The 25,534-nt window shown below is 52.7% G+C and overlaps 12 protein-coding genes across 12 annotated transcripts; 9 read left to right on the top strand and 3 right to left on the bottom strand.

The window, feature by feature from the left end:
• Positions 1 to 69: 69 nt before the first annotated feature.
• On the top strand, positions 70 to 819 carry HMPREF1120_07081 (uncharacterized protein; the record flags this gene model as incomplete). Its single annotated transcript, XM_009161295.1, has 2 exons — positions 70 to 142; positions 230 to 819. 2 exons carry the CDS (start codon positions 70 to 72, stop codon positions 817 to 819), a joined length of 663 nt encoding a protein of 220 aa, XP_009159543.1.
• Positions 820 to 1,144: 325 nt separating this feature from the next.
• On the bottom strand, positions 1,145 to 2,750 carry HMPREF1120_07082 (uncharacterized protein). The gene has a single exon (XM_009161296.1). It carries the CDS (start codon positions 2,050 to 2,052, stop codon positions 1,393 to 1,395), a length of 660 nt encoding a protein of 219 aa, XP_009159544.1. The 5' UTR covers positions 2,053 to 2,750; the 3' UTR covers positions 1,145 to 1,392.
• On the top strand, positions 2,660 to 4,532 carry HMPREF1120_07083 (protein kinase C substrate 80K-H; the record flags this gene model as incomplete). Its single annotated transcript, XM_009161297.1, has 2 exons — positions 2,660 to 2,771; positions 2,881 to 4,532. 2 exons carry the CDS (start codon positions 2,660 to 2,662, stop codon positions 4,530 to 4,532), a joined length of 1,764 nt encoding a protein of 587 aa, XP_009159545.1.
• Positions 4,533 to 5,455: 923 nt separating this feature from the next.
• Positions 5,456 to 6,394, top strand: HMPREF1120_07084 (uncharacterized protein; the record flags this gene model as incomplete). The annotated part of the gene is made up of 1 exon (XM_009161298.1): positions 5,456 to 6,394. The coding sequence occupies one exon, from the start codon at positions 5,456 to 5,458 to the stop codon at positions 6,392 to 6,394; it is 939 nt and encodes a 312-aa protein (XP_009159546.1).
• An 863-nt stretch (positions 6,395 to 7,257) lies between these two features.
• HMPREF1120_07085 (uncharacterized protein) lies at positions 7,258 to 9,633 on the top strand (the record flags this gene model as incomplete). Its single annotated transcript, XM_009161299.1, has 1 exon — positions 7,258 to 9,633. The coding sequence occupies one exon, from the start codon at positions 7,258 to 7,260 to the stop codon at positions 9,631 to 9,633; it is 2,376 nt and encodes a 791-aa protein (XP_009159547.1).
• Positions 9,634 to 10,840: 1,207 nt separating this feature from the next.
• On the top strand, positions 10,841 to 12,194 carry HMPREF1120_07086 (uncharacterized protein; the record flags this gene model as incomplete). Its single annotated transcript, XM_009161300.1, has 2 exons — positions 10,841 to 11,996; positions 12,064 to 12,194. 2 exons carry the CDS (start codon positions 10,841 to 10,843, stop codon positions 12,192 to 12,194), a joined length of 1,287 nt encoding a protein of 428 aa, XP_009159548.1.
• Positions 12,195 to 13,070: 876 nt separating this feature from the next.
• On the top strand, positions 13,071 to 13,898 carry HMPREF1120_07087 (glutathione S-transferase; the record flags this gene model as incomplete). Its single annotated transcript, XM_009161301.1, has 1 exon — positions 13,071 to 13,898. One exon carries the CDS (start codon positions 13,071 to 13,073, stop codon positions 13,896 to 13,898), a length of 828 nt encoding a protein of 275 aa, XP_009159549.1.
• On the bottom strand, positions 13,884 to 16,317 carry HMPREF1120_07088 (alkanesulfonate monooxygenase). The gene is made up of 3 exons (XM_009161302.1): positions 15,626 to 16,317; positions 14,875 to 15,479; positions 13,884 to 14,807 (listed from the first exon to the last, which is right to left on the bottom strand). Exons 1-3 carry the CDS (start codon positions 15,709 to 15,711, stop codon positions 14,287 to 14,289), a joined length of 1,212 nt encoding a protein of 403 aa, XP_009159550.1. The 5' UTR covers positions 15,712 to 16,317; the 3' UTR covers positions 13,884 to 14,286.
• A 1,292-nt stretch (positions 16,318 to 17,609) lies between these two features.
• HMPREF1120_07089 (thermophilic desulfurizing enzyme family protein) lies at positions 17,610 to 18,917 on the top strand (the record flags this gene model as incomplete). The annotated part of the gene is made up of 1 exon (XM_009161303.1): positions 17,610 to 18,917. The coding sequence occupies one exon, from the start codon at positions 17,610 to 17,612 to the stop codon at positions 18,915 to 18,917; it is 1,308 nt and encodes a 435-aa protein (XP_009159551.1).
• Positions 18,876 to 23,001, bottom strand: HMPREF1120_07090 (short-chain dehydrogenase). The gene is made up of 5 exons (XM_009161304.1): positions 22,494 to 23,001; positions 22,090 to 22,448; positions 21,072 to 21,869; positions 20,081 to 20,890; positions 18,876 to 20,005 (listed from the first exon to the last, which is right to left on the bottom strand). The coding sequence occupies exons 4-5, from the start codon at positions 20,163 to 20,165 to the stop codon at positions 19,047 to 19,049; spliced, it is 1,044 nt and encodes a 347-aa protein (XP_009159552.1). The 5' UTR covers positions 20,166 to 20,890; positions 21,072 to 21,869; positions 22,090 to 22,448; positions 22,494 to 23,001; the 3' UTR covers positions 18,876 to 19,046.
• On the top strand, positions 21,160 to 22,836 carry HMPREF1120_07091 (salicylate hydroxylase; the record flags this gene model as incomplete). The annotated part of the gene is made up of 6 exons (XM_009161305.1): positions 21,160 to 21,248; positions 21,273 to 21,705; positions 21,760 to 21,872; positions 21,925 to 22,075; positions 22,126 to 22,463; positions 22,512 to 22,836. 6 exons carry the CDS (start codon positions 21,160 to 21,162, stop codon positions 22,834 to 22,836), a joined length of 1,449 nt encoding a protein of 482 aa, XP_009159553.1.
• Positions 23,002 to 23,298: 297 nt separating the features above from the next.
• HMPREF1120_07092 (uncharacterized protein) lies at positions 23,299 to 25,479 on the top strand (the record flags this gene model as incomplete). Its single annotated transcript, XM_009161306.1, has 1 exon — positions 23,299 to 25,479. The coding sequence occupies one exon, from the start codon at positions 23,299 to 23,301 to the stop codon at positions 25,477 to 25,479; it is 2,181 nt and encodes a 726-aa protein (XP_009159554.1).
• Between the last annotated feature and the right edge of the window lie 55 nt (positions 25,480 to 25,534).

The following is a 25,534-nucleotide window of genomic DNA, read 5'->3' on the forward strand; positions in this document are numbered from 1 at the left end:
ACTTGAAACCTCTTCATAAACCCTTTTGGTGTTCTCCAACCAGACCAGACCAGACCCGATCCACACATCATGAGGGCAGAAAGCACCAATTCCAAATGGGCCAACGTCGACAAGGACTTTACTTCTTCGATCTGGGACGAAGGTAAGGATTACCTCCTATCATTCTCGCGTGTTGTTTGTTTGTTTATTTGTTTACAATCCCCTAACAACACCTGTTCTATCTATCTAGGCCTCCAAGCCAGCCAAGTCTTCATCATCCCAACAATCACCACCGGCCAAGGAACACGCGAACTCCTAGAAATCGTCGAAAAAGGCTCTACCGATCTCACCACCCTTTTGCAGACATGGGCCCAAATCGCCGGGGCAGCCAACGAAGCAGAGACCCGATACAATTTCAGCTGGGTCACACACTTCACCAAAGTCGTGGCGGAACATGCAGAGCGAGGAACACTCACCACCGAGGACGAGTTTGAAGGCGCACGTCGCGAGGCATTGTTGCCATTTACCGTCCAGGCCGCCAATTGTCTTCAGATTTGCAAGCTTGCCGAGGGTGTTCTTGCTGGGCTTGCGACACTACACAAAATCGCGAGTGGGTTGTTGGCTGAGCAAGAGACCCAAAAGGAGGAGTTGGTGAAGACAGAAGAGGGCGTGAAGAGGCTTACTGTGTGCATCAAGTGTGTTGATGCGGTTTGGGCTGATATCACGCGGACCTGGAGGGCGTGTGAGGCGCTCAAGGGGCATGTGCAGCGGGAGGGGTTGGTTGCGGTGGTGCCAAGGGAGGCAGAGGAGGTTGCTGAGGCCGAGGAGGTCGAGGGTTGAAAGTGAGTGGCGGCTTGTTGCTTGAGCATGAAGTTGACTTGAGAATGAAATGAAGTGAGACTGAGATGAGTTCCGAAGGACTTCAATTTTGATTTCGAGGTTGGGAGTGGTAGAGGTGTGTAGGGCTGACGTTGTAATGAGGGGGGGGTGGTGTTGATTATAAGGCGTACTTGTTGACCAAATAGGTGGCCTGCAGCTGTATAGGAGGCGTACGCCGGATGAATTGTGGGTGGTATATCGCTACGCTTCAGGAGTTCTCCACGTGTGAGGGATACTATAGGGATACGCTTTAGGAGCTCGCTGTATATAAAGAACACTATAGGGATATTGAGAATAGTAGGTGCCTTGATTGTAACAGCAGAAGCGTGCTTTGGATGAGGTGGTTACCGTATACAATATCTTTGATTACTATCAACGAACCCAGCGTCCTCCTACAGCAGCAAAGGAGTAATCACCCTGGCGAACGGATGGAAAGTCACAGTCTTCGACTTCCTAACTTCAGACTCGGGACTGCTGCGCCGAAGACAGCTCTTCAGAGGCTGCCGTTGCGCTGCTGCTGCTGCTGCCTCAATCTCAGGCTGTGCTAGTACATGGCTTTGGGGAGGATCCGCAATCCGGACCTGGGCGCCATTCTCCGATGAACATCCTCCAAACGCGCCGCTGTACGACCGCTTTGTGCCGCGAGATCCCCGGTCGGCCACTTCTTGGATCTCGAAAAGAATTTCCTTCAGTGCCCGCACGACGTCGAGGAGAGTATCCTCCTCTGTGGGCTGGGGTACCAGGTATGCAACGATCCGTGTGATCGTTCGACACACGGGGAAGTTGTCGAGGCACCATGGTGGTGGAGTGTCGTAGGTCCAGTCTCGGCTGAGTGCGGTGCCGAGCTGGAGTTGTGAGATGTAGTAGGTGGTTGCGAGCAGGTCGTCGGCCGTCACGTATTCGTGCTCGCTGAGTAGGCGTCTTATGCAGGCGACGACATCGGAAGGGGCCGTGTCTTTGGTTCGTGACATGGTGGTGGTGTTGTGATGCTTGTGAAAGTCGTCGGGGGAAATGTAAAGAAAGAGGTCGGGGGGTTGTGGTAGGTAGAAGAGGAGAGGAAGGACATGCAAAGGTAGATATTGTTGGAGCTTGGGAGGCTAGTTTGTAGAATGAAGAGGATGAGCGGGGGAGGAATCCAAGGATGCAGAGGCAACAAAGGAAGACGAAGCAGATGTATATATCTTTTTGCAACATGGCTAGGCCAGCATTTGAGGTATGGCATACTGCAGGTCCTCAGCAGCCCAGACGGATTCATGTTCATGGGAAGGAGCCAAGTCGGCAGAAAAATGTTGATGCTTTGGTACCAGTACAAAAGAGACAAACTATGAGAGTCATACTATGGTTGATCATCGCATGACCTCCACTGCACCATTTCTTGATGTTGGTAGAGAGATTCCCAAAAGACAGAACCGGAAAATGGCGACGTCTGTGTGAAATAAAGTTTGTAGTTGGCAACGGATCGTAGCACACGATAGACTTGTAGATCGGTTGGCATCGTACGATTTATTTTGCTTTTGTGGGCAGCGTCGCGCGTCAACTCGACGTGCCATATGTTGTCGAGGGAGGATTCGGGGCAGGAGATGAAGAGAAAGGAGAAACATGGGTAGACGAGGCTGGCTCGCAGCCTTGTCGGATCGGTACCAGATATCCGAGTCACGGGACTGCGAATGCCCCTGACGCCAGTCTTATGCAAGGAAGGTCTTCCGAGGGTCGTTGCGGACAACTTTCATGTCGGACGGGCGTCACAGCATTGATACCCCCGAGCCCATACCTATGGACTGTTGCAGCTAACGTCCTCAACATGATCCTGAGGTCAGAACTGCTATTGTGGTGGCCGGTCCTGGTAACGTCTGCATGGGCGGCGGAAACAAGAGCCTCAGAGTCCTCACGGCCTCGAGGTGTAGGGCCCGAATGTAAGAACAAAGTGCTTACCTTGGAGACTGCATCCTTTGTCGGCTATAAGAGCTTTAGATGCTCGTTATGTTGGAGTATTCGTTCACTGACGTCTGTTTCTTCCTCCAGTTGCCAAATTCTATAAAAAGACACCCTCGGACACTTTCACATGCATATCGAATCCCTCAATCACGATACCCTTCTCACGGGTCAATGACGACTTCTGCGACTGTCCCGACGGATCAGATGAGCCTGGGACTGCGGCTTGCTCTTATCTCTCCCAACTCTCGCCTCCACAGTATCATCCCGGACCTGACACTGCGGCGGTTGCCATCAACACCACGTTAGCACTGCCCGGCTTCTACTGCAAGAACAAAGGCCATATCCCAGCGTACCTCCGGTTCGAGAGCGTGAACGACGGCAAGTGTGACTACGATGTATGCTGTGACGGTTCGGACGAGTGGGAGCATGTCGGAGGACTCAAGTGTGAGGACAGGTGCAAGGAGATTGGAAAAGAATACCGGAAGCACGAAGAAATCCGACAGAAGGCTTATCAGGCCGCACTGAAGCGGAAGAAGTCGTTGGCAGCAGATGCCGCCAGGCTACAACGCGAAGTCGAGCTCCGGATACATGATCTGGAAACAAACCTGGAAGCTTTCCGGGTCAAGGTCAAAGACGCCGCAGAGAACTTGAAAGAAGTGGAGCGGAGAGAAAAGCTGAAGGTGGTCCGCGGTCAAGCAGCAGGAAAAGGAGCTGGTCAACTAGGCGTGCTCGTGGGATTGGCCAAGTCTCGAGTAAACGAGCTGCGAGCGCAGTTGGAAAAGACCAAGAAGCAAAGAGATGCCATGCTGGAAAGGGTGACGGAGCTCGAAGGCCTGCTTTCCGCGTTGAAGGAAGAGTATAACCCCAATTTCAATGACGAAGGCGTCAAACGGGCCGTTCGTGGCTGGGAAGACTACGCAGCCCGCGAGACGGACGACCACTGGTCCGAGGCGGAAGATCGTGATCTTGCCGCAATCCTGCAGGAGGACAATGAGGCGAACGGCATTAACTGGGAGGAATTCGAGAATGCCCCCGAAGAACCGGAATCTGACGTGGCGGCACTCTACCAATTCAGCGCATACCTCCCTGACGGATTTAAGTTGTGGCTGGACGAGAAGATCGCTTCACTTCGTCAGTTTTTGATTGAAAGCGGTGTGCTTGCCGGCCGTTCCAATGATCCAGCCGCGGCCGCTGCGGAGAGCAAAGCCGTTCAAGAGGCAAAGAAGGCCCTGAGCGAAGCCGAACGCGACGTCCTTAACACCGAAAACGACCTTCGCCGTCACCGGGAGGACCTGGAGAAAGACTATGGCCCTGATGGAATTTTCCGCGCTCTCAAAGATACCTGCATCTCCAAGGACAGTGGCGAGTACGAGTACGAGTTGTGTTTTATGGGGCAGACGAAACAGAAGCCCAAAAAGGGCGGCGCCCATTCGAACATGGGCAACTTTGTAGGTTTCGACGTGGAATATGTCGATGAAGGTGTTAGCTTGGACGGCAAAGGTCTCGGCACGGGCGACAGGATCGTTATGAAGTATGAAAACGGCCAGGGGTGCTGGAACGGTCCTCAGCGGTCGACCAGGGTTTACCTCGCTTGTGCTGAAAAAGAGGAGATCTGGAAGGTCAGCGAGACCGAGAAGTGTGTGTATCGCATGGAAGTGGGAACTGCCGCAGTGTGCGAGCCGCAGCAGTCCAAGGATAAAAAGGAGGAAGAGGACAGGGTGAAGAAAGACGAGCTGTAGTGTATCAACGACTTCTCGGCGCAACTAACAGTACTTGGATTGTCCGCTCCGTTCTCATCTGTTCGGTCCGTTGTACAGTATCCAGATATTTACCACGTTGGAAACCAAGTCGGCGCACCGCACATCAGGACCTGAGATCCGAAGTTACGACCTACAAACCCCACCGTAGTCGCCGACGAGTACGGGGGTCGAAAAGAAAGAACATTTACCCCGTGTGTGGCGTTATCCACAAAGTGACGCCACACGAGGCTTGGAGTTCACGCACTTCAATTGGTCAGATCGACTAGTACGCAATAGGGTCAGCCACACTTCCAACACCGAGACGAACGATAGTTGCGACACTGATATATTTGAACAGCTTCGAGATGGACTCATCATCAGGCTGCTACTGCTACATCGTGGCTGCGTCGGTTTTCTCAGCCGAAATGAAAGCACTATGCCGTAGTAGTGGTTTCCAAACCGGCCAGTCAGTCACTCTGATTTCATAGGCCTGTTACGATTACGGTCGAGGGGGAGTGAGGACCTTAAAACGATCGGGCGACCATGCAGCCATCAGTCGCATCAATCAGTTGGGCCTCGGACGCAGTGGCCACGGGTGATCCTCCTTGTGAGTACCTTCCTACCTACCTCAGTCCTCACTTTATTAGGCTGCATTGATCAATAATAATACATATGTACATATCCTCTCGAAGCTCATTAACTCATCTCATTTTCTTTTGGGTTTCTGGTATACCTTATTTCAATCCTTTGGTCTATTGTTTACTGTTTTGTCGTCGTGGTGGCGGATCGTGATCTATATTCTTTGCTCTCATTGCATACTATACAAATCTGATCCAGCATTCATTCATCAGAGGGGTGGGCAAAGTCTGTCTTGGGCTAGGTTTGAGATCTGAGTCCAGTCCCGGTGCATAGTACGCCAAATCATGGTCTCGATCACCAAGCTCCCGTTCGAGATCCACGTCCAGATCGTACGCTACGCCAACATCCAAGGCGACCTCCCGAGCCTGCGGTTGTCGTGCGTGCAGTTAAACGATGTGGCAATCAAGGAAAGACGTCTGCTGCTCACCGACTTACGGCGGCACTACGGCATCAGCACTCGGGTCGTGGACCTGTATCTCCTCCACAAACTAGGCCGGGAACCCCCAGCCAGCCTTAGCCTCATGCAAGTCATGGCCGTGGGTCGGTTCCTGCGCAACCTAGACGCCATGGCCTTTGATCTGGACAGAATGGCCCAGCGGCTGAACCACGTCAATGTCCGGCAACCCCAGATCCAGCCGGAGTGCGTCGACAGAAGCGCTTTTATGCTTTTTGCCGCCCTCAGTCGTCTGCTTAATGGCGCGGCTCAGATAGGCGCTTACGGCAGAGGAGATGTGCTGGCACCCTGTCTCAATGCCAGACATGCCGTCTCCATCCTCTTGTCGAAGCAGTTTGTTCAGTTTGTCAGGGAAGAGTTGACGCTCGAGGAGCTCGAGTCCGTGATCGCTGCCATCAATCTGTGCGTCACGAGATTGTGGAGCACGATTTTCCTGTTCCGGCCCAGAGAGTCAATTGTTAGTGGGTTCGGCAGCCTTTGCGGCGCATCTTTCAACGCCGATCAAGCGATTTTGACCGAAGATGTTATTTGGAGAGGACCAGAATGGGCTTCCAAGGTCTTGGAATTCTATGGGCGGGAAAATGTGGGGTGTAAGCGAAAACTCAAGCCCGGAGAGTACAAACGTCTCGACACAAGGTTTGTCTCGGAGGGGATTTGGAAAGGGTCGCCAGAAGAGGGAGCTCGGTTGGCGGCGAATGGGGTCGCGAGGATGTTGTGGAAGGAGAGACAGCAGCGGATCGAGGACAAGGCGAGTATCTCGGTGCGGTGAGGTGGGAACAGCATGGGGAGCACGTTTGGTCTATCTGTTCAAGTTTGGCATGATGTTGTGATGATGAGGTGGCGACAGTATACGCATTGAGGGAGAGGAGCATGAAGGCGGTTGTTCTGTTAGTGTTGCATAGTACGTATCTCAATAAGACTCCATCCCATCTCGCTAGGAGATGAAGGATATCTCATTCGCTTCAGCAAACACACGAGTGTTGGCCAAAGCAGGCGTAGAGTGTAGGCCAGACACTGGCCATCTCACCTAACCTGAGTGCAATTGAAGTGCGTGTTGACGGACGAGGCTATGGGTTAGTAGGCACCTACCATGTGGTACGACTGCTCTTGAGATGTTGTTCATTCCAGTATACATATATACCTACCTAGGTACCTTATTATTCGCAGGTAGTAGAGTGGTATAGTAGAGAAGCCGCTCACAGAAAGTAAAGCTGAATTCGGATAGGTACCAGAAAACAAGCTTCAATCCCGACAGACTAGAGCCAATTCTGGAGTAGCGTGCCGGGCACTGTTTACATTAGTCTCAACCTGGACTAGTCGGATCTTAGTGTTGTTGACAAGGACCAACGCAGCGAGCGAACCGTCAACAGGGGCACATCCTCTCATCCACCAAGTTTGCTGTCATCGCCGTCGCCGTCACTGTCACCGCGCAACCCGCTCTGCTCTGCATGACAGCGACCTGACAGCGTCTGTTACTGTAGAACGCTGCCCACTCCATACATTCCCCGCCAAAAAAGAAACAATCGTCAATAAGGTATCTCTCTTTCATGGCTGTCTTCACATTTCATTCCTACACCAACACCTCTGCTATCTCGACACCGATCCTAGCAGACACTCCTGCTCACCGCCAACATGCCTGAGCCACTGTCTGCACTATCTCCTGCCAAGCAGAACTCGCGATCTTCTCCAACCAAGCTCAATTTCTCGCAGAAACCAGACTTTGCTTTGTCAACAGATGCGCCCAAGTCCCCCTCTGCGACATCTGTTCTCACAGTCGCGCAGAACACCACAATAGAGACAGCAAACGTACCTCCGCCCGCGATGGAGCATCCTTCCTCTCCTTCACCGTCAAGTCCCAGAAAGGCATTCTCACCTATTAAATATCGCCTCCAAGATGACACAGCGATGGCCAGCTCGCCGCCGGGGTCGCCTGCAGAATCAACGGTGCGGTTTAATGATGGTCTAATGCAGGCGATTGATACCATGCAAAAGGAGGAGCAACAACATGACGGTCTGGACAATTCGGTTGTACATAATACTCAACAACACGACACTCTGGACAATTCAGTCGTACATCATACTCTGGACAAAGAGGCCACGCCCTCGCCAGATCGCGGCACAGGTGCAGACGAATTTGACGATATGACACTGACGCTCACTATCGACGACAAGACCGTTCATGATGAGACAGTTGGTGACCTCAGCACCATCTCGGCCATTCCCACAGATATGACGCGGTTTGCCAATATACGCAACTCACCTACAAAGACATCACAAGAACCATGGTCGCCTTCGAAACGGAATTCTATCATCACTGCCACCCCAGGTACCGCCCAGCGTCCGTTGCGACTATTGTCGACCTCGAGGCGAAGCACCTCGTCCAACGAGGATGATGAGCCCACCCCGCGAAGACCCCGGAACTCAAACGACAACACGACCGACCTGTTGAACTTTACTGGCCAGACCAATATTGTAATCCCACCTCCCAACTCAGCACCACGGTCCATGAGACGCAGCCCGTCAGGCCGAGGAGCATTTCCTATCAAAGTCAACCCGAGTCCGGTGCATCGGTCGCAGGCTTCAGTGGACCGCGAAAGAGCATCCGGTCGATCCCCTCAGAAACAGTTCCAGCCTACCTTTGGAGACAAGAATGTCCCCTCCACTCCTGCTGGCCAAAGACAAAGCTTGTACTCCACGGCAGGGGGAACTGGCCTGGACTTGTTGGATATCGACCTCGAGCCCATGGCAACGCCCCGATCGATACCGACCATCACACCCCGCGAACTCGAGACTCTGCGATCGGAGCTGCAATCACGCATCTCGGGGTTGGAAGCCACTTTGTCTGGGAAGGAGGCGGAAGTCATGGCCCTGAAACGAGCCATTACCGACGCTGAAGTGCGAGTAGGCAAAACCAGTGAAGAGCTCCGAACAGAGCGGGCCTCTCGAGAGGAGTTGGAACAGGCTAAGGAAGGGTTGGAACGGCGAAGTCGGGAAATGGAAGAGGTCCTGCGCGAGGTCAAACAGAATATTTTCCTGGAAGAGCGGGAGAAGGAAAAGCTGCGGCGGCAGGCCGAAGAAGCCGAACGCAAGGCCGAAGAGCACGAGGTGCGCATTTTGGAGTTACAAGCTTCGCTGGATACTCTGCGATCGGAGCGTGTCAGAGCCACCCCAAGTCCGGAGAAGACCAATGGTCCGGCGACGCCCGGCGTGAGCGCCGACATTGATTTCGCCGTCAAAGATGCCACCGAAAAAGTTGCACGGGAGCTGCACGCGTTGTACAAGAGCAAACACGAACGCAAGGTGGCGGATCTCAAGGTCAGCTATGAGAAACGGTGGATCAAACAAGTAGAACAGTTACGGGCGGAACTCAAGGCTTCACAGGACGAGGTGGTCAAATTACAGACCGAGAAGGAGGCGACCATGAGTGGAGTCATTCCGGGCCAGAGTGAGGCACTTTCTCGCATGGAGGGCCAGATTGAGGAACTCCGGCGATGGAACGAAGAGACCATGGCGGACAAGAAAATGCTGGAGGCCGAGGTCGCAGGACTAAGGAGCCAGGTTGACTCGTTGACGGCAGAAAGTGACTTCCTTCGCAAAGAGATCGAACAAGAACGTGTGGAGAAGGGAGAGCTGGTCGCGCAGGTGGATCTGTTTCTGACGATCAGTGCTCAGCAAGAAGAGCAACGAGCGGCCCAGCAGCAAGCGCATCGGCCGGCGAGCCCGCCTAGGAGTGAAGATGGGAACGGTCGACCCAATTCTGCATCCGCCGTCGCCAGCCCAAACAAGTTCCGCAACAGCATGAACGGAGGTGTGGCCACAGCAGGGTCCGGGTCAGGGACAGGAAGTGTTCGTCCACGGCCAATGAGCATGTTGCAGAAGCCGACGGCCGGCAAGTATTCGGGAATCCCTGCCCCTGGATCTGGGCTGAAGGCTCCGTCGACCAAAGGACCTGGTTATGGTGGACGGATCATGGAAGGCATCGCACGCATGGGCGCCGGAGGACGATGATGAAGCAGTCGAGATTGTGGTTTTTTAGTCAGGGAGGATGCAGCGAGAGATTTTCCGTCTGCTGTCGGACGAAGCAGGAAAGAAAGTGACTCGCATGACCGATCGATGCTTGTACGATTGCCATGAATATTAGGCGCCATTCATTGCAATGGTGCCGTCGTTTTGTTTGTGTTTGAGCGCAGCGTTGGTGAGGCTTGGTGAGACTGAGACTGGAGCTGCACTGGACGTGCTAGAGCTGCAACAGTCTAGAATGGACAGATAATGGTATCATTGTAGATGGCAGAGTCTGGCTGTGACATAGAGTAGCAGAGATCATTGTTTCCCGCACAGTACGCTTGCAGTATTGTATTTTGTCGTAGTTGTGATGTTTTGGTTTGCTGTTTCATGTCGTCGATGATGCGGCAGACACGCTCGTTGGTCAAACGTGGACTTCAAGTTTCAACCTCCCACTTGAACTTGAACCTCCCCCTTCACCTCCTCCAACCCCTTCGACCCCTTCACGGGCGCAATCAATTTTCTCAGATCGGAATTTTTCTATGAGTCCCGATTCCACATTTTGTGCTGCGCGTGGCGCTGTGTCCTGTTCTCTGCCCGATCACGATGTCTCCAGTTCGGTTCGGCTCTTCGCTTGCATCCGAAGTCTGTCACAGAGACAGCCAAACTGTGGTATTATGTTACCGGGCTCGCTTAGTCCTGGGTCGTCGAAACGACCGAACAAGCTCATAACGCTAGCCTGGCCATGCTCAAACCATCAGAGGTCTGACCATGCATGAGACAGCCAGATTTCTCCTGGGTCGATCGACAAGCGTTGTACAATGCCAGTGTCGCTCATCGTCGGCCCGGACATCTGTAACGATTGAGTGGAGTGTATTGAACACAGTCCACGGCCGAGATGACGATGAGCATTTCAGTCTTCTGACTGACCAGGGAAGAAACTGTAAGGAGGTGGATGGTACAGAGTGCCTTATATATGCCTACCTAATATCTCATGGCACGAAACATTTCTCTTTTTCTGGCTATCTCGGTTCTTATCCAGCTTCGATTCGTCGTTCTTTTCTACATTCCTTCTTTTCAAGCCAATCGTTCCTGGAGAACTGATTTGATCCCGGCCTGGGCCTTGTTGATATCGTCCTCTTTTCAGAGCTACAGCAGTGACGTTGTTTACGAACAGAACTCATTTGATCATTTTTACGAAAAAGACTCCAAAATGAAGCCAGTCATTCCCCTCTCTCTTCTATTCCTCGCCGGGACCAACGAAGTCCTCGCTCGCCCAGCAAACCTCCACATCAAATCGAACCATGGTCGCGCGCCAGAACAACTATCATCGAACAAACAAGTCCGCTCTGCTGCTGCCCCAATCTGGAATCCCCATCTCAACCGCCGCGAAGTTCCCCAAGAACACTCGCACGAAAAGTTCCTGACCACAGTCAACCAATTCCTCAAAGTCGACAACCCCGACGGAATCACCGACGCCGTCTTCGGACTCTTAGGAAACGCCGCCGCCTCCGCCGGTCAGGGAAAAATCTCCAACACGGATTGTCTCCAACAAGCCACGGCAGACAGAGCATTCACCAACGCCAAAGCAGCCGGCGATGTGGACGGCATGACGGCGGCGTTGATCTACCGCGCTCTCGAACGCAATACCGGAGCCGTGGGCCAGGCGTCTGTGGCATGTACTGCCATTCAAGCCGTCAACCCGGAAATCGCTGCTATTTCGCAACACCAAGATCCGGCCTCGGACAATGCGGCGGAAACAAATAAGGCTATTGTGCTGGAGTTGGCTGTGCAGATTGCGAATATTGGTGGGAACCCTGTTGATGCGCTGCAGAGTGGTACTTTTGCCCCTGGCCAGATTGGCGATCCGACTGCGGCGGGGAATGGGTGTGATGACCAGAATGACGCTGTGGGGTGCATTTTTACACAGAACTTGCTGGTCGAAGATGCGACGGAGGATGAGGTTAATGCTGCTGTTGCTGCTTCTGCGACTGCGACTGGAAGTGCTGCGGCTGCTGTTGCTACGGAATGTAGTGCGGATGCCGATACGACTGGGAGTGGTGCTGCTGTTGCGGCGTCAGTAACAGCCACTGCCTCTGCCACTGCAACGGCCGGAAAAGCCGCGACAGCGGGAACGACGACGGCGTCCGCGTCTGCTGCTGCTGCTACTACTGCAGCGTCACAATCGACAAGTACGAGTACTACTACTTCAACAACATCAAACTTGGACCTGGGATCATGTTCGGATCCGACCATCATTTTTGCCGACGGTCTTGACGGCCGCAAAGAAAAGTCGTTTGAACCCAATGACACGACGACGTTCACGCACGGTTCGGCTTTGAATATCAAGGTCATTTCGGATTTTATCTGTGAGTTACCTCTTGATGAACTCTTGTTTGTACCGTTCGTTTCTGACGTAAATCTTTCTACCTATAGGTCAACAACTCGACGTCAAATGCAAAGCATCCCCAGAAGCCATTGACGCTTGTAACAGTGGTGCAGCGGCGGCACAAGGCGCGTCAGGCCAGGCTGCTGCCGATGCGTTCAATGCTGCCTTGGGGTTCTAATACTGAGTGTACCTAGGTACCTTAGGTACCTTATGCGCTTGGTTGGTCAGGCCGAGTCCAGATAAGAAGAAACATTGAACCTTTTTGTTCAGAATCATGATGAGAAGTTTCATGTCTGAGGCTCGATGAAGATATTTGAGCAATTTAGGTCGAGAATCCGCTGTGATACTAGTACATGGCGTGGAACTGGCAATTGGCCTAGGATACAGCAGTGAAACCTGCGTAACTGGTCTAACTGATCTAACTGGCCTCGACTGACGTTTGTTGGAGGATGGTGTGATGCTCACTGTAACATTTCATTGTATCGAGGACAACATACCCGGGGCCGGTCCACCTTTTTACTACCTACATTGTAAGTCAAAGCGGAGGTGTTTCTGTCCATTTCCATCGGTGGAGACAACACGCCTGGCAGCGTGAGCACGTCGCCGGATAAGAAGCGGAAGCTCGTTTCTCCGCAAAGTTGAGGTTACCGACTTCAGGTACCGGCGACGTCCGAGCCGGCGACTTTCAAGTTCCCCAGCGTTATTAGTTGTACGCTGCGTGCTATAGTACAAGTATAAAATGACGTCGACGTCCGCGAGGCTTCAGGTACCCGAGCGGCATCCATCGTGCACCACCTACAACTTACATCTACAAGTAACTATACTTGTACTGCTGTTGAAGCCACAGCTCTTCCTCTGACCTCGAGACACAAGTTGCATGAACCATTATCCCGTCCTTGCCCGGCTAGGACATAGTTATCTCTCTCACCTTCATCCTTCCTCCTCAACTCCCAGAACAATTCGACAGTTCAAGTCCGCACCTCTCCCCGTCATCAACTCACCAAACGACTTCTTTTTCCACCACCAGAGTCCTCCCTCCCCTTCCTCTCGCACAATGGCCACCGACACCTCCTCCACCTCCTCATCCAACAAACGTCAAAAAACCACCGGCGAAAAACCCTTCCGCCTAATCTACTGGCCCGGCATCCCCGGCCGCGGCGAACACATCCGCCTGGCCTTCGAAGCCACCGGCACGCCCTACACCGACGTTGCCAAAACCGACTCTGCAATCCCCACAATCACAAACCTCATCAGCGAAGATAACACCGGCGACGACCACCACAACCCACCGCCCTTCGCGCCCCCGATCCTCCAACACGGCGACGACGTTTTGATTTCGCAAACCTCCAACATTTTGCTGTACCTCGGTCCCAAACTCGGTCTTGTGCCGGACCCGAAAGAAGATCCCGTCGGTCTGTACCACGTCAATGCACTTGCCTTGACCGCACTGGACGGGTTATCCAATGAACCGCATGACGTACACCATCCCATTGCTGTGGGATTGTATTATGAAGACCAGAAGACGGAAGCGCTTCGAAGAGCGAAGGATTATCGTGAGAATCGACTTCCGAAGTTCTTGGGGTATTTTGAACGTGTTTTGAGTGGGAAAGCTGGTGGAAGAAGTGGTGAGGGTGGATATTTGTATGGAGGTAAACTCACTTATGCGGATTTGGTCTTGTTTCAGTGTTTGGATGGGTTGAGTTTTGCGTTTCCGAATTATATCAAGAAGATTAGGGAGAGTGGGCAATATGATAGGGTGTGGAAGTTGTATGAGAGGGTCAAAGGGTTGGAGACGATCAAGAGTTATCTGAAGAGTGAGAGGAGGGTAGAGTATGGGATGGGCATTTATCGACATTATCCGGAGTTGGATGATGAGGAATGAACAGACCAGAGAATACGAGAGAGAAGAGGGGCTTCTGCTGCCATCCATGGTCACTGGTCAACTCAGTTGTGTGCGGTATGCTGGCCAGGAAAACTACCGTCAGTGTCGCAACTTGAACGCGCCCACCGAGGCGTATACCATCCCTTGTATATAGATGGAGATGGCTCAGATAATCAAAGAATAAAAAACTACTAGTTCCTCGAAAGACAAAACAGTCCAACCAGTTGTTACCGTAGCTGACCTTTTTTTTTATCGACAACTCATATGAGACACTAGTACTCCATAATGTTTGATTTCTTTCTTTACCTTTTTTTTGTTTCCAGTGTGAACCCTTCAGTAACACTGACACTGGCACCTAATACCGACCTTAGGAGATACCTATCAATTCTCATGCCTTCTTCTCCTCCTTCGACCGATACACATCCCCCGTCAACTTAATCTCATACTCGACATCCTTCCCGCGTCCCTCGGCCTCCAACTTCCTCACCAGCGGCAACACCTCCTTCCCGAACCGTTCCACTTCCTCATCATAGTGCAAAAACGCCGTGAGCAAAATACTCACGCCCAAACTCTTGAGCAGCAAAATCCGATCGGCAATCTGCTGCGGCGTTCCGATAAGTTTCGTCTTGAAGCCGTCGTTGTACTGCACCAAATCCTCGAATTTGCTATTCGCCCACATGCCCGTCTTGTCGGCTGTAGCCGCACCCGCGTTGCGCACTTGCTCGCCAAAGGCCTCGACGGCGTCCTTGTCGGCTTTGCCTTGGATCTCTTGCAGGACACGGATGGCTTCGGCCTCGGTGTCCCGCGCGATGACGAAGCCGTTGACGGCGAATTTGACTTGGTCGGCGCGCCCTTCGCGGGCGGCGCGGGCGCGCACGTCGGCGATTTGCGTTTGGAAGCCTTCGAGCGCTACAGGAAAAGTTAGTCAGACATAAAGAACATTGCTACGGTCCGTCGGTGTACTTGTTTTACTTACTATTTCCATTCATAAAATAATAATCCGACACCGTCGCCGCATTCTCCCTGGCATCAATTGAGTTCCCGCCCTGGAAAATCTCCGGATGTGGCTTTTGCACCGGTTTCGGCTGCAAAGTATAATCGTGGAACTGGTAAAAGTCGCCCGAGAACGAAAACTTGTCTTGTGTCCAGATTCCTTTAAGACAAGCGATAAACTCGCGCGAGCGCCGGTATCGCTCGGCATGATCGAGCCACCACTGTCCAATGCTGGTGAACTCGGCTTTGAACCAGCCTGAGACCACGTTGACGGCTACTCGGCCGTTGCTGTAGTTGTCAATGCTGGCGATTTGTTTCGCTGCCACCGCGGGGTTCCAGGGTCCAGGGAGCAGTGCCGCGATCAGCTTGAGTTTGGTCGTGTGGTGTAGGAGAGCTTGGGAGAATGAGACTGGCTCGTGCTGGTACTCGGCCCCGTAGCCGGCCATGAAGCGGATTTGTGAGAGGGCGTATTCGAACCCGACTTTTTCGGCTGTTTGTGCGTATTTGATGTTGGAGTCGAGGTCCCATTTGGTTCGTTGGGGGATCTTGGAGATGACGAGGCCGCCCGAGACATTGGGGACCCAGTAGCTGTAAAGTACATATGTAGATGGTTAGTTATGTGTATAGTAACGGTGAGGCATGGTCTCCAGACTGGACTGGATTGATGTGGTATGGTATGGTATGATATGATATGGGCTATGCTGTGTTGTGATGGTATGATCTCGAGAACTTACGCAAACTTGATCCGGTCTGGGTCGGAGTTGATGTCGGCGGCAGGGCTGCCGTTGCCATTGACGATAGGAACAGTGTTGGTAGTCATCTTGTCAGTAACACGCACGTCCGCGGTCGAGATGGACAATGAATCAGCTCGGGTAGATATAGATCAATAGATATCCAGTTGGCTGTGCAGGTCAAGCAAGCAAATTAACAACGATCCAAGTTCCAGAAATAACAATGGTCAACCAGCGCAGGTATCCAGACAGCACAGAGAGAGGACAAAAAGCAGAGCAGAGCGGAGCAACGACGGCCAATGTCCTCAAAAATCTGCTCCTGCTCGAGAGCAATCCTTTCGCACTTCGTTACCTTCTGAATTTCTTCCTTTGTCGTTATAATAGGCAGTAGTCTCCATTGAGTTCCGCGCATTCAACCCCGCCTGGGGGACCGACTACTGCCTCCCCTGCTCGACAGAGTCTAGGTCCACAGAAGTAACTCCGGTCGATCGTTTCAACAATAACAATGGAGTACCAATAATACCGGAGCACCTACCGTTGTCGAATTGTTCCCTTGAGCCGGCGGAATTGGCGTGGGCAGGCCATCTGGGGGACTCCTCGGGCAGCGAAGAACGGCCCCGGATTCAAGTTGACGACATCAGCCCAAAGAATTGCGTCGTCGGAAGGCGATGTTAGTGGTGGACCTGAGATTCCTTAGGCTTGGGGAAGACGTTGAAGGGATCCAGATCTCGACCCCGTCGTTCGGAGCTCGTCATACACACCACGTACTCTGATTGGCTGGTGTCGGACGTCAAGCTACTTCCTAGCCAGGTACAACGTACACCTCTGCTGTTGAGGTCTGTCGCGGCTTGTACAGTAGTTCTCAAGATTACCGAATTGTCGCACAGTGTTGTATACATTTGCTGTGCTGAACATGCTACCGGGGCCATCGTGCGCCGTAGCTATTATCACGGAGACTCGCGCTCGTCTTCAGCCAGTCTGGGCAGCTCGCTACGAGGGTGATGAAGATTCACGCTAAGATAAGGTACAGTACGCACAGTAGGTATGTTGTTACCCGTTCATTCCCTCTCCTATTGACCCGTGCTACTGGTGACTGACTATGAGGTATGCTTGTCCAGCAGCCCCTGTCCCTAGTGGACCCCTTTGATGTCCTCTGAGATCTGGACCGCGATATCAAAATCACGCCTTCGACCACCGCAATCACGACGAGACCAACCGGAATCCTGATACGGTAGGTGTGCAATGTAAGTTGTACAATCAATCCGGGGTCCAGCAACATGGATCCACGATAGGATACGCAAATCTCTTTCCCGAACCCCCATGCTGCCCGCCGCCTAGTCCCCAGCAACCGATCGATGCTCATGGTCGAACGGATGCTTTTGCTCCTGGAGAGGCCCGTCTACGTTGCTCTGCTGTGGCCCGATAGACCTCGTCAGTGATACCGACGTCGACAACTTGAATCAGTCCCTAAAGGCTAAAGCACGTCAAGGGGCCGGGCAATGGTGTCGTTTTCTTTCAACTTAGAGTTCCGTTCTTGCAGTTGGCCCTGCCCTGCCAAGCACAGTTGTTGCCCTCAACGGACTCCTCTATTCTGGCGCATTGTGGCTATGCGAGTGAGCAGCAGTCGAAAAAGAAAGCACCGAGAACTCCCGCGGCCAGACCAACCGGTTCATCGCGTCAAGGTAGGTTTCCACAGCGAATAATGCCATCCGCACCACATGCGTGGGCCTAGGGGCAGTCTACTCTGATTGCGTGCGCCGGAATGGACTGGTATAGTACATGTAACATTGTACAATATCTCCCCGGTGAAAAGCCACAAGAAGCCAAACTCCACTGCGTCTGATCTATTAGTCCATCTGACTACTGTATTTATCTATTTGTTGTCCTCCTCTCCTTCTGCGCGTCCTTCTTTCTGGCCACCACCCCAATATCACTGAGCATTGTGACATTCAGATCCAATTTCTGCAAGCCACCTTGCATACTCACGATGGGCTCAATCGGGGCATCATCCAAGACACAGACCGGGGCAGCAATTGCCGCCGCAACCCAGAAATACAGCCAAGCCAGTCTCCCCAACTCTTCTGAGGAATGGCTTTCACGGGCACGCGAAGTGGCACAGGTTTTGTCTCTCGACGCGCCGCAGCGAGACATTGAAGGCAAATCGCCTTTCGCCGAAGTATCCCTCCTCAAAGCATCAGGACTCACAAAACTGCTCGGCCCAGCCGAGTACGGCGGCGCCGGCCAAGACTGGGCGACAGCCTACAAAGCGATCCGCGAAGTCGCACGGGGCGACGGCTCAATCGGCATGCTGTTGGGTTACCACCTACTCTGGTCGACGACCGCCAACGTCGTGGGCACCGAAGACCAAAACCGACGGGTGTGGCAACAGATCCTATCCAACAACTGGTTCCTAGGCGGCGCCGTGAACCCGCGCAGTGCCGACCTCAAGATCACCGAGGCCGACGACGGCAAACACATCATCTTCAACGGGTTCAAGTACTTCAACACGGGCGGCGTGGTCTCCGACGCCACGATCCTCGAAGGCGTGCTCGAAGGCAGCGGAGGCCAACATATCTTCACGCTCGTCCCCACGAATCAGCCGGGAATTCAATTTTCTCATGACTGGGACAACATCGGCATGCGGCTCACGGAATCCGGCAGCGTCAAGATCGAAAACGTCCGTGTTCCATGGACCGATGCATTTGGCTGGGACAGCGCGACCAAGAAGCCCATCGAGTCGATTTTGAGTATTCCCTATGCCTCGCTGTTGCTGCCGACTATTCAGCTGGTGTTTTCGAATTTCTATCTGGGTATCGCGTTGGGTGCTCTGGATGAGGCGAAGAAGTGGACCACCACCAAGACTCGAGCGTGGCCGTATGTAGCTGGTGGAGATGTCAAAGACAAGGCCACGGATGAACATTACATTCTGGCAAAGTACGGCAATTTCCACGCCCACTTGAGGGCCGCAGAGGCACTGGCCGACCGTGCCGGCGAACAGATTCGAGATCTGTATGCCGACCATGCGGAGAAGAGGGATGTCACTGCCCGAAGAAGAGGCGAGGTCGCTGAGTGGGTGGCGAGTATTAAAGTCGTGGCTACGGATACCGGCCTCCGTGTCACCAATGGTATCTTTGAGGTCACGGGTGCTAGTTCCACCGCCAGGAAAGTCGGCCTGGATCGCTTCTGGAGGGACCTTAGGGTTCATTCGTTGCATGATCCTGTTGCGTATAAGGAGAGGGAAGTGGGGAGGTTCTTCTTGTTGGATGAGGTCCCGGAGCCAACGTGGTATACTTGAGTGGGGAATATATGTCCTCTACATACCAGGTAATTTATTTCGTTCCAACGAATAGGATAGTTTTCAAGAAATACCTGCAGTACATACCAGGTACCTACATAATATAAACATACGTATGAGATACCTCCTCTATAGTGTAAATTTCTCCCCGACAATATCCTCGCTCAACTTCCACAGTCGTTCCGCGGCGTTCCAATCGCTCGCGTGCGCCGCAGGCTCAGCGACCTGACAATCACTGAGATAGAGGACATCTTTACTCTCGTCCCTACCGAGCTGCGGATCAAGCGCGGCGACCAACATAGTCGCACTGCCCTGATCGAGGTCCTTCCAGAACCCGCCCGTCTTGCTGATGAAACTTGTGTATGTTTCGTCCAAATTGCGCGACAGATCTGTCCAGATCGAACCCGGGTGCGTCGCTATGGCTCTGACCCCCCGGCTCGCGAGATGTCGATTGAGATACATCGCCGTCAGGATATTGGCGGTTTTGGACTGGCCGTACGCTGCAAAGGGGACGTATGTCTCCCCCGGGGCCGGGTCGAAGGCCCTATATCCTCCCGGCGATAGGGACACAGGCCGTTCTGCTTCGGGGATGTCTTCGGGCCGCTTCAGGAAATTTGGGTCGCTGAAGCGGATAGGTGAAATGACGTGTCCTTGGCTAGTGACGTTGATGATACGCGTGGGTCGTGATTCTTGATCAGAGCTGCGCTGTGCGGCCTCCAGAATCTTGGGCAGCAGCAAGTTGGTCAATAAGAACGGGCCGATGTGGTTCGTTCCGAATTGAAGTTCTAGGCCGTCCTTGGTGAATGCGTGCGCCTGCATCACCACGGCTGCGTTATTGATCAGAATGTCGATTTGGTCCACTAGTTGGTTGATGGCGGACGCGCCCTGACGGACGGACTCGAGAGAAGACAGGTCAATTTCGACGATTTCCAGCCGTACCGACGGGTTGCCGGCGGTGATTTTCCGAGCTACTTCCTCGATCTTGGATCGTGTGCGTGATGCCAGGATAAGAAGTGCAGGCGACTGAGATGCTAGTGCCAATGCCATGGACTCTCCTAGACTCTGTGGTGATACGCCGACGATTACCACTGCGTCCAGGACTTTGTTAGCTTCCTTGCCCTACGAGTCCTGCCGTCTGCTGGACCAGATATTGATTACTTTACCTGTTTTGCCTCTGATCTCATTGGCAAAGGCTTTGGCCACTTCTGTCGCCGTGGTTTCCTGGCCATACTGCGGGTTTGAAGTCATGACTGTTCTTCTGTGGCACTCAGGCAGGCAGCGAGAGGTAGCTGTGGCTGATTGATTGATTGGTTTCGGAATCAGCTGGGAGCCGTTATGTGCGGCTTGCGTCCGTTACCTTGGGCCACGCTTCGAAGATAGTGGTGAGTAGTCCTTCGACACTGACAGGCGAATCGTGGATGTGCTGCCTAACCCGAAGCAGTATATCGCCAGGTTGGATAACACGTCGGCATCCCGAAGAACGCAACAGATCGGGTGCCTGGGCCGCTTCGCTTATGGAGGATGGTTCCTATTCCGGCAACAGGAGAGCAGAGCGCCTTGACCACACGCCTGGCTCGGACAATGGAAAGGAACTCACAGGATTCTTATCAACGCCACCTGAAATTTTTCGAGGTTGTGCCAGGACAGTGGTGTTGATGATGCACAGTTGCTCGGCGGGTTATATTCCATGTCTTAGCCGCCAGATGTGGCTTCAACGGACCAACCCCACAACGAACTGTCAAATAGGGCAGCCAAATCATCCGCAAGTGGTTTTGTGAAAGTACTATGTATATCCGAGTATAGAGGCGTAATGCTGTGCCACTACAAGGGACAGAAGACTGGAGGGTGACTGTGGAGAAGGAAATCCCACCACCACTCACCTGCTCCAATGATATTCTCCGAACTCCCCTGTCCATTGTCCATTTTGGTACAATGCTTCACGATCGGCAATTCGGCTTGGGGAAATCTGTGGTCTCCAATAAATGTCAGTCAATGGAGCCATCGAGCCCGTCTAAACTTCTAGAACCCGACGAATGTACAGGCGCAGCATCGTGGGGCTGGTGACCGGTTGCTGTATGGTGGTGCCTAAAAGGACCTGGAGCGGCTCATCTGCTAATTCCAAATTCAAAAAGTCGTCGTCGGTCTTGAACTTACTGCCTCACTTGTTCGCGGAAGGTCGCGTACTGTAAATTTATCCTCGGCTTGCTTCTTGTGAAATTAGACCTTCTCAACGACCTTCAAAATGATTATGGCAGCGGAGGAGCCATTTGCCAAATCCAAGACCGGGATCAAAGTGATCATTGTCGGAGCAGGCACGCAGATCCAAACGCAGTAGCAATATCGTCCTGCTAACAGGGCTGCAGGATTCGGAGGCCTCACAGCAGCTATAGAATGTCACCGACAAGGCCACGATGTGGAGATCTATGAGTCTTTCCCGATCCTGAAACCGCTCGGAGACATCATATCGTTTGGAGCCAACGCCGGGCGGATATTTCGACGTTGGGGAACGGACGGTTCGATAGCAAAGACGATGAGATCACTCAGCATCGACCTGGTGAAACATGGCTTCAGGATCCACAAGTATACGGGCGAACACATCATTACCCAGCCCACGCCTCCGCAGGATCCGGATGCCCCAGTGTTCAACGGCCATCGTGGAGAATTGCACGAAGTGGTCTTCAATTATGCCAAGGATGACCTCAAGATACCCATCCATCTCGGGCAGAGAGTCGAAAAGTATATCGAAGAAGAGGACAGGGCGGGTATCGAGCTCACCACGGGCGAAAAGGTACGGCTGACGTTTTCGCACCAAAATGGCGCCGCGTTTTGCTTATGTGCATAGGTCTACGGCGACGTGGTCATCGGATCCGATGGCGTAAGATCGAAAGCACGCGAACTGGTCCTGGGGTATGTCGACAAGCCGAAGAGCAGCGGATATGCAGTGTTCCGTGCCTGGTAGATCATTGTCAACGCCGACTACCTTGTGCTGAGACTGACTCATTTCTAGGTTTCCAAACACCGATATGATCGCGGACCCCAGAACCAAGCATTTCTGTGATAATGGAGATACATTCAATGGGTGGATTGGACAGGACGTGCATTTTCTGTTTTCGACCATCAAGAATGGCAGCGACTGCTGTTGGGTGTTGACACACAAGGTAAGATGACTTACCTATCATTCTCGATCCTGCTGATTGAACGACTACAGGACGAGGCAGACATCGACGAGTCGTGGTCGTTCCCAGGGAAGCTGGAGGATGTGTATAAAGTGTTCGAAGGCTGGGATCCCTTATGCAAGACCATCGTTTCGAAGACGCCCGAAAGCCACCTCGTCGACTGGAAATTGGTGTACAGAGATCCACTGCCCACGTGGATCAGCAAGGCAGGCCGCATTGCTTTGCTGGGAGATTCAGCACATCCTTTCTTGCCGACATCGGCTCAAGGGGCCACGCAAGCCATGGAGGATGGCGTGACAATCGCAATCTGCCTACGACGGGCAGGAAAGGAGGATGTCCCAGATGCTGTGCGGACCTACCAAAGAATCAGGTAAGTCTAGGAAAAGCCGATCTCCCTTACGGTGCTCATTGTCGCTAGATACGACCGCGTCAAAGCTGTGCAAAAGACTGGAGAGACAACACGCGATATGTGGCACAAAGCCGACTGGGAGAAGGTCAAGAAGGACCCAGAATCAGTGCAGTTCCCTCGCCAGGATTGGATCCACGGCTTTGATGCCGAGAAGCACGCTGAGGAGGTGTTTGACCACGAATTTGGGCAGGTCAAAGCTGCAGTCAATGGTACACACCAAGCTGGATCTGAGAGTGCTGTGACTGAGAAGATCAGAGCCGAACCAGACGTTACGTGCGAGGCTGTAGCAGTTCCCGTGGACCACAAGGCTGAGCCAGTGGCCAGCTCGGCTTAGGCGCGATAGAAGTCCTCTGCTTTCGCCAGAATTACCACCGGCATCATTATTGGAGGCTTGGAGTTCGTATCTGTGTACTTTAGCTGGGTGGATGGTCATGATAAGCCCACACCAACTTGGTTGGTCATATACAGTTGAAGGAAGAGATGAAAGCTGAAGAGAAAGACAACGCGTCTGCCGTGAGTGTTCGAAATACTACAATTAGTCAGCGGGAACGAAAACAGTGAATCATGCGGTCACTGTGGCATTTATGTTCCGCCGTACTCGAAGCGCAATTTGATATATCCATATTCAACATGAAATGTACAAGATATTGTTTGGTCGTCCACTCCATCAGCCACTTAAATGCGTGAAGATTCCACTCAGGCTGAAGCAATGGACCAAGTCCAGTCATATTGGAAGGCAGGACCTTAGATCACGGTATGAAGCCCCTTTCAGGACCAGAATATCCCTCCCAAAGCCATGGGGATTCCACGCCTGTCCCAGGATCTTCATCCGTACGCAGATCATGTTATACTTGGCCAGTCCCAGTCATCTTCAACAGCTCTACCCTCTGAGGAGAGCGGTAAGGACGTACACTCGTTGATCATCGACGGCCCTTCACTGGTATACTACATATACAACAAGTTACTCGTATACAAGGCTTTCCGTTCTTGCACCACAGCCGCGATATCTATCCCGTCATATCAGGAAATCAATCAAGCCGCGCATCATTTTCTCGACGAACTCACAAGCCATGGAGTCGACGTATCCGACATCTTCTTTGATGGAGGTCTACCTGAGACGAAGCGCGGTGTGCGTCTGGACCGCATGGAACGGCTCCGCCAGCAGCTGGAAACCTACCGAAAAGTCCATCCAGAGTCTTTCCCCCTGGGGCCTCCGCAACAAGTCCCTATCGACTATGACGAAGCATTGTGGAGGGCCACGGCGCCGATCATGTCGAGTGGTAGGAAACCAACACTCCCCGCTCCACCATTCATGGTCGCCAGTGTCATTGAATTATTACAAGCCTCTCCGGACTGGAAATCCAAAGTCCACATCGTCCCCGGGGAAGCAGACCTGTCCTGCGCCACGGCAGCAAGGCAAACGGCCGGTTCGGCGATTCTAACCAACGATTCAGATCTGGCTGTCCACGATCTGGGTTGTAAAGGCCGCATTGTGCTCTTACAGTCACTCGAAAAGAAGACGAAACACAAACACAAACCCACACCCACATCCAAAACATCAACAAAGACAACTACACAAAATGAGACCAGTCCCGGCCAGATCACCGCCCTGGCCTTGACCCCAACGCACATGGCTCAAAGACTAAATGTCTCATCTCTTCTCCGCTTCGGGTTCGAAAGATCCATCGACCAGAGTCTATCGATATCGCTAGTGCGAGAACGTGCCCGCGACGACTCGCGACTGGACAAGTATCGCGCCGAATATGCAGCTTTTGCACAAGAATATCTACCTCTACCTTCTACAACGACGAATAGTGACGATCGCCCTCCATTTCCCGTGCCCACGACCCTCCTTAACTCTATTGATCCGCGCACTTGCGAACTCGTCGTTGACGTCACGGACAAAGACACGCCGCACATCTATCTGACTCCTCTGGTCGAGGACCCAGCACGCGACTCTTCCTGGTCCTATGGCGCCGACATACGCCAACTAGCTTACTCGGTAGTACTCCTGTACAACCGCGCGAACAGCAGCACGCACGAAACCGTTACCGTCACCGAATACGCCAGGAAAGGACAACGCATTGCCGCCGCGCAAATCAACCCCCCCTCCGTTCCCCAGATCCAGATCCACTTGACCGAAACCCTTGGACTTCTTCAAGACTACTTGTCGCCGACGTCCACACAAGACGGAAGCCCGGGAATGGAAACAAACTACTCTGTCATGAACTGGTACATTTTAGCGTTCAGCCTCGTCCGTCGTCAAAAGATTGAAGCTGGTAAATCCGTCCCACCACCCACACAGATCCTGCAGCTTTTGGGGATTGATGGTTCTAATCCGAGATCGTCACCACGCGCAGTTCCATGGGACGACATCCATCTCCTTGCCAATCTGCATGCCGTTCTGTATTCGTTTCGCATGCTCAAACAGATCCTGAACTACGTCTTTTTAAACGGTCGGATAGCAGAACCAGTTCAGAACAACACCCAGTACGACATCAATAATTCAGATGACAACGCCGACGCTGCCGCCAGTCCATCCGCGATCTCCAGCATAAGCACACAAATGAAGCAATTATCGCAAAAACTCGAGCTGATGCCGGACATCCAGCATTTGTTTCTGGATATCTCACATCTCCGCCTCATGGGCCGTGGTCTATATGACGATACTCAATTCTCGACAGTCATTCGGCATGCGCGGAACATGCTCGGACTTGATGATGACGCTTCAAAAAGCCTACAGTCCACGCCGGATTACCCGCATGGTGCGCCAGCAGGTCGCGATGCAGCAGAAAAATCTGGATCCTATATCCAACATGACGAAGATCCCGTCATCATCACTGGCACCAAAGACTGGATTGCATCCAAGCCCATGAAGAAGAAAAGGAAAACAAACCACACAGCCGCAACCGGTGCGGAGAGATCAGTGACAACCACAAAAAGTTCAAATCCATTTGATTTGCTCATGGAAGACTAAAATAAACCACACTGTCCGAAGTACACCAGAACGACCTGTAGATTTATGACTGACA

Source organism: Exophiala dermatitidis, assembly GCF_000230625.1.
Source record: "Exophiala dermatitidis NIH/UT8656 unplaced genomic scaffold supercont1.6, whole genome shotgun sequence".
Classification (NCBI taxonomy): domain Eukaryota; kingdom Fungi; phylum Ascomycota; class Eurotiomycetes; order Chaetothyriales; family Herpotrichiellaceae; genus Exophiala; species Exophiala dermatitidis.

Excerpts from the sequence above, each read along its gene's own strand:
- HMPREF1120_07090 (XM_009161304.1), bottom strand. The coding sequence starts at position 20,165 with ATGACTTCAAACCCGCAGTATGGCCAGGAAACCACGGCGACAGAAGTG. Across the intron at positions 20,006-20,080 it reads TGAGATCAGAGGCAAAACAG|TGGTAATCGTCGGCGTATCA; the intron begins GTAAAGTAATCA and ends TCCTGGACGCAG.
- HMPREF1120_07082 (XM_009161296.1), bottom strand. The coding sequence starts at position 2,052 with ATGTTGCAAAAAGATATATACATCTGCTTCGTCTTCCTTTGTTGCCTC.
- HMPREF1120_07088 (XM_009161302.1), bottom strand. The coding sequence starts at position 15,711 with ATGACTACCAACACTGTTCCTATCGTCAATGGCAACGGCAGCCCTGCC. Across the intron at positions 15,480-15,625 it reads CCAGACCGGATCAAGTTTGC|CTACTGGGTCCCCAATGTCT; the intron begins GTAAGTTCTCGA and ends TGTACTTTACAG. Across the intron at positions 14,808-14,874 it reads TTATTTTATGAATGGAAATA|CGCTCGAAGGCTTCCAAACG; the intron begins GTAAGTAAAACA and ends CTTTTCCTGTAG.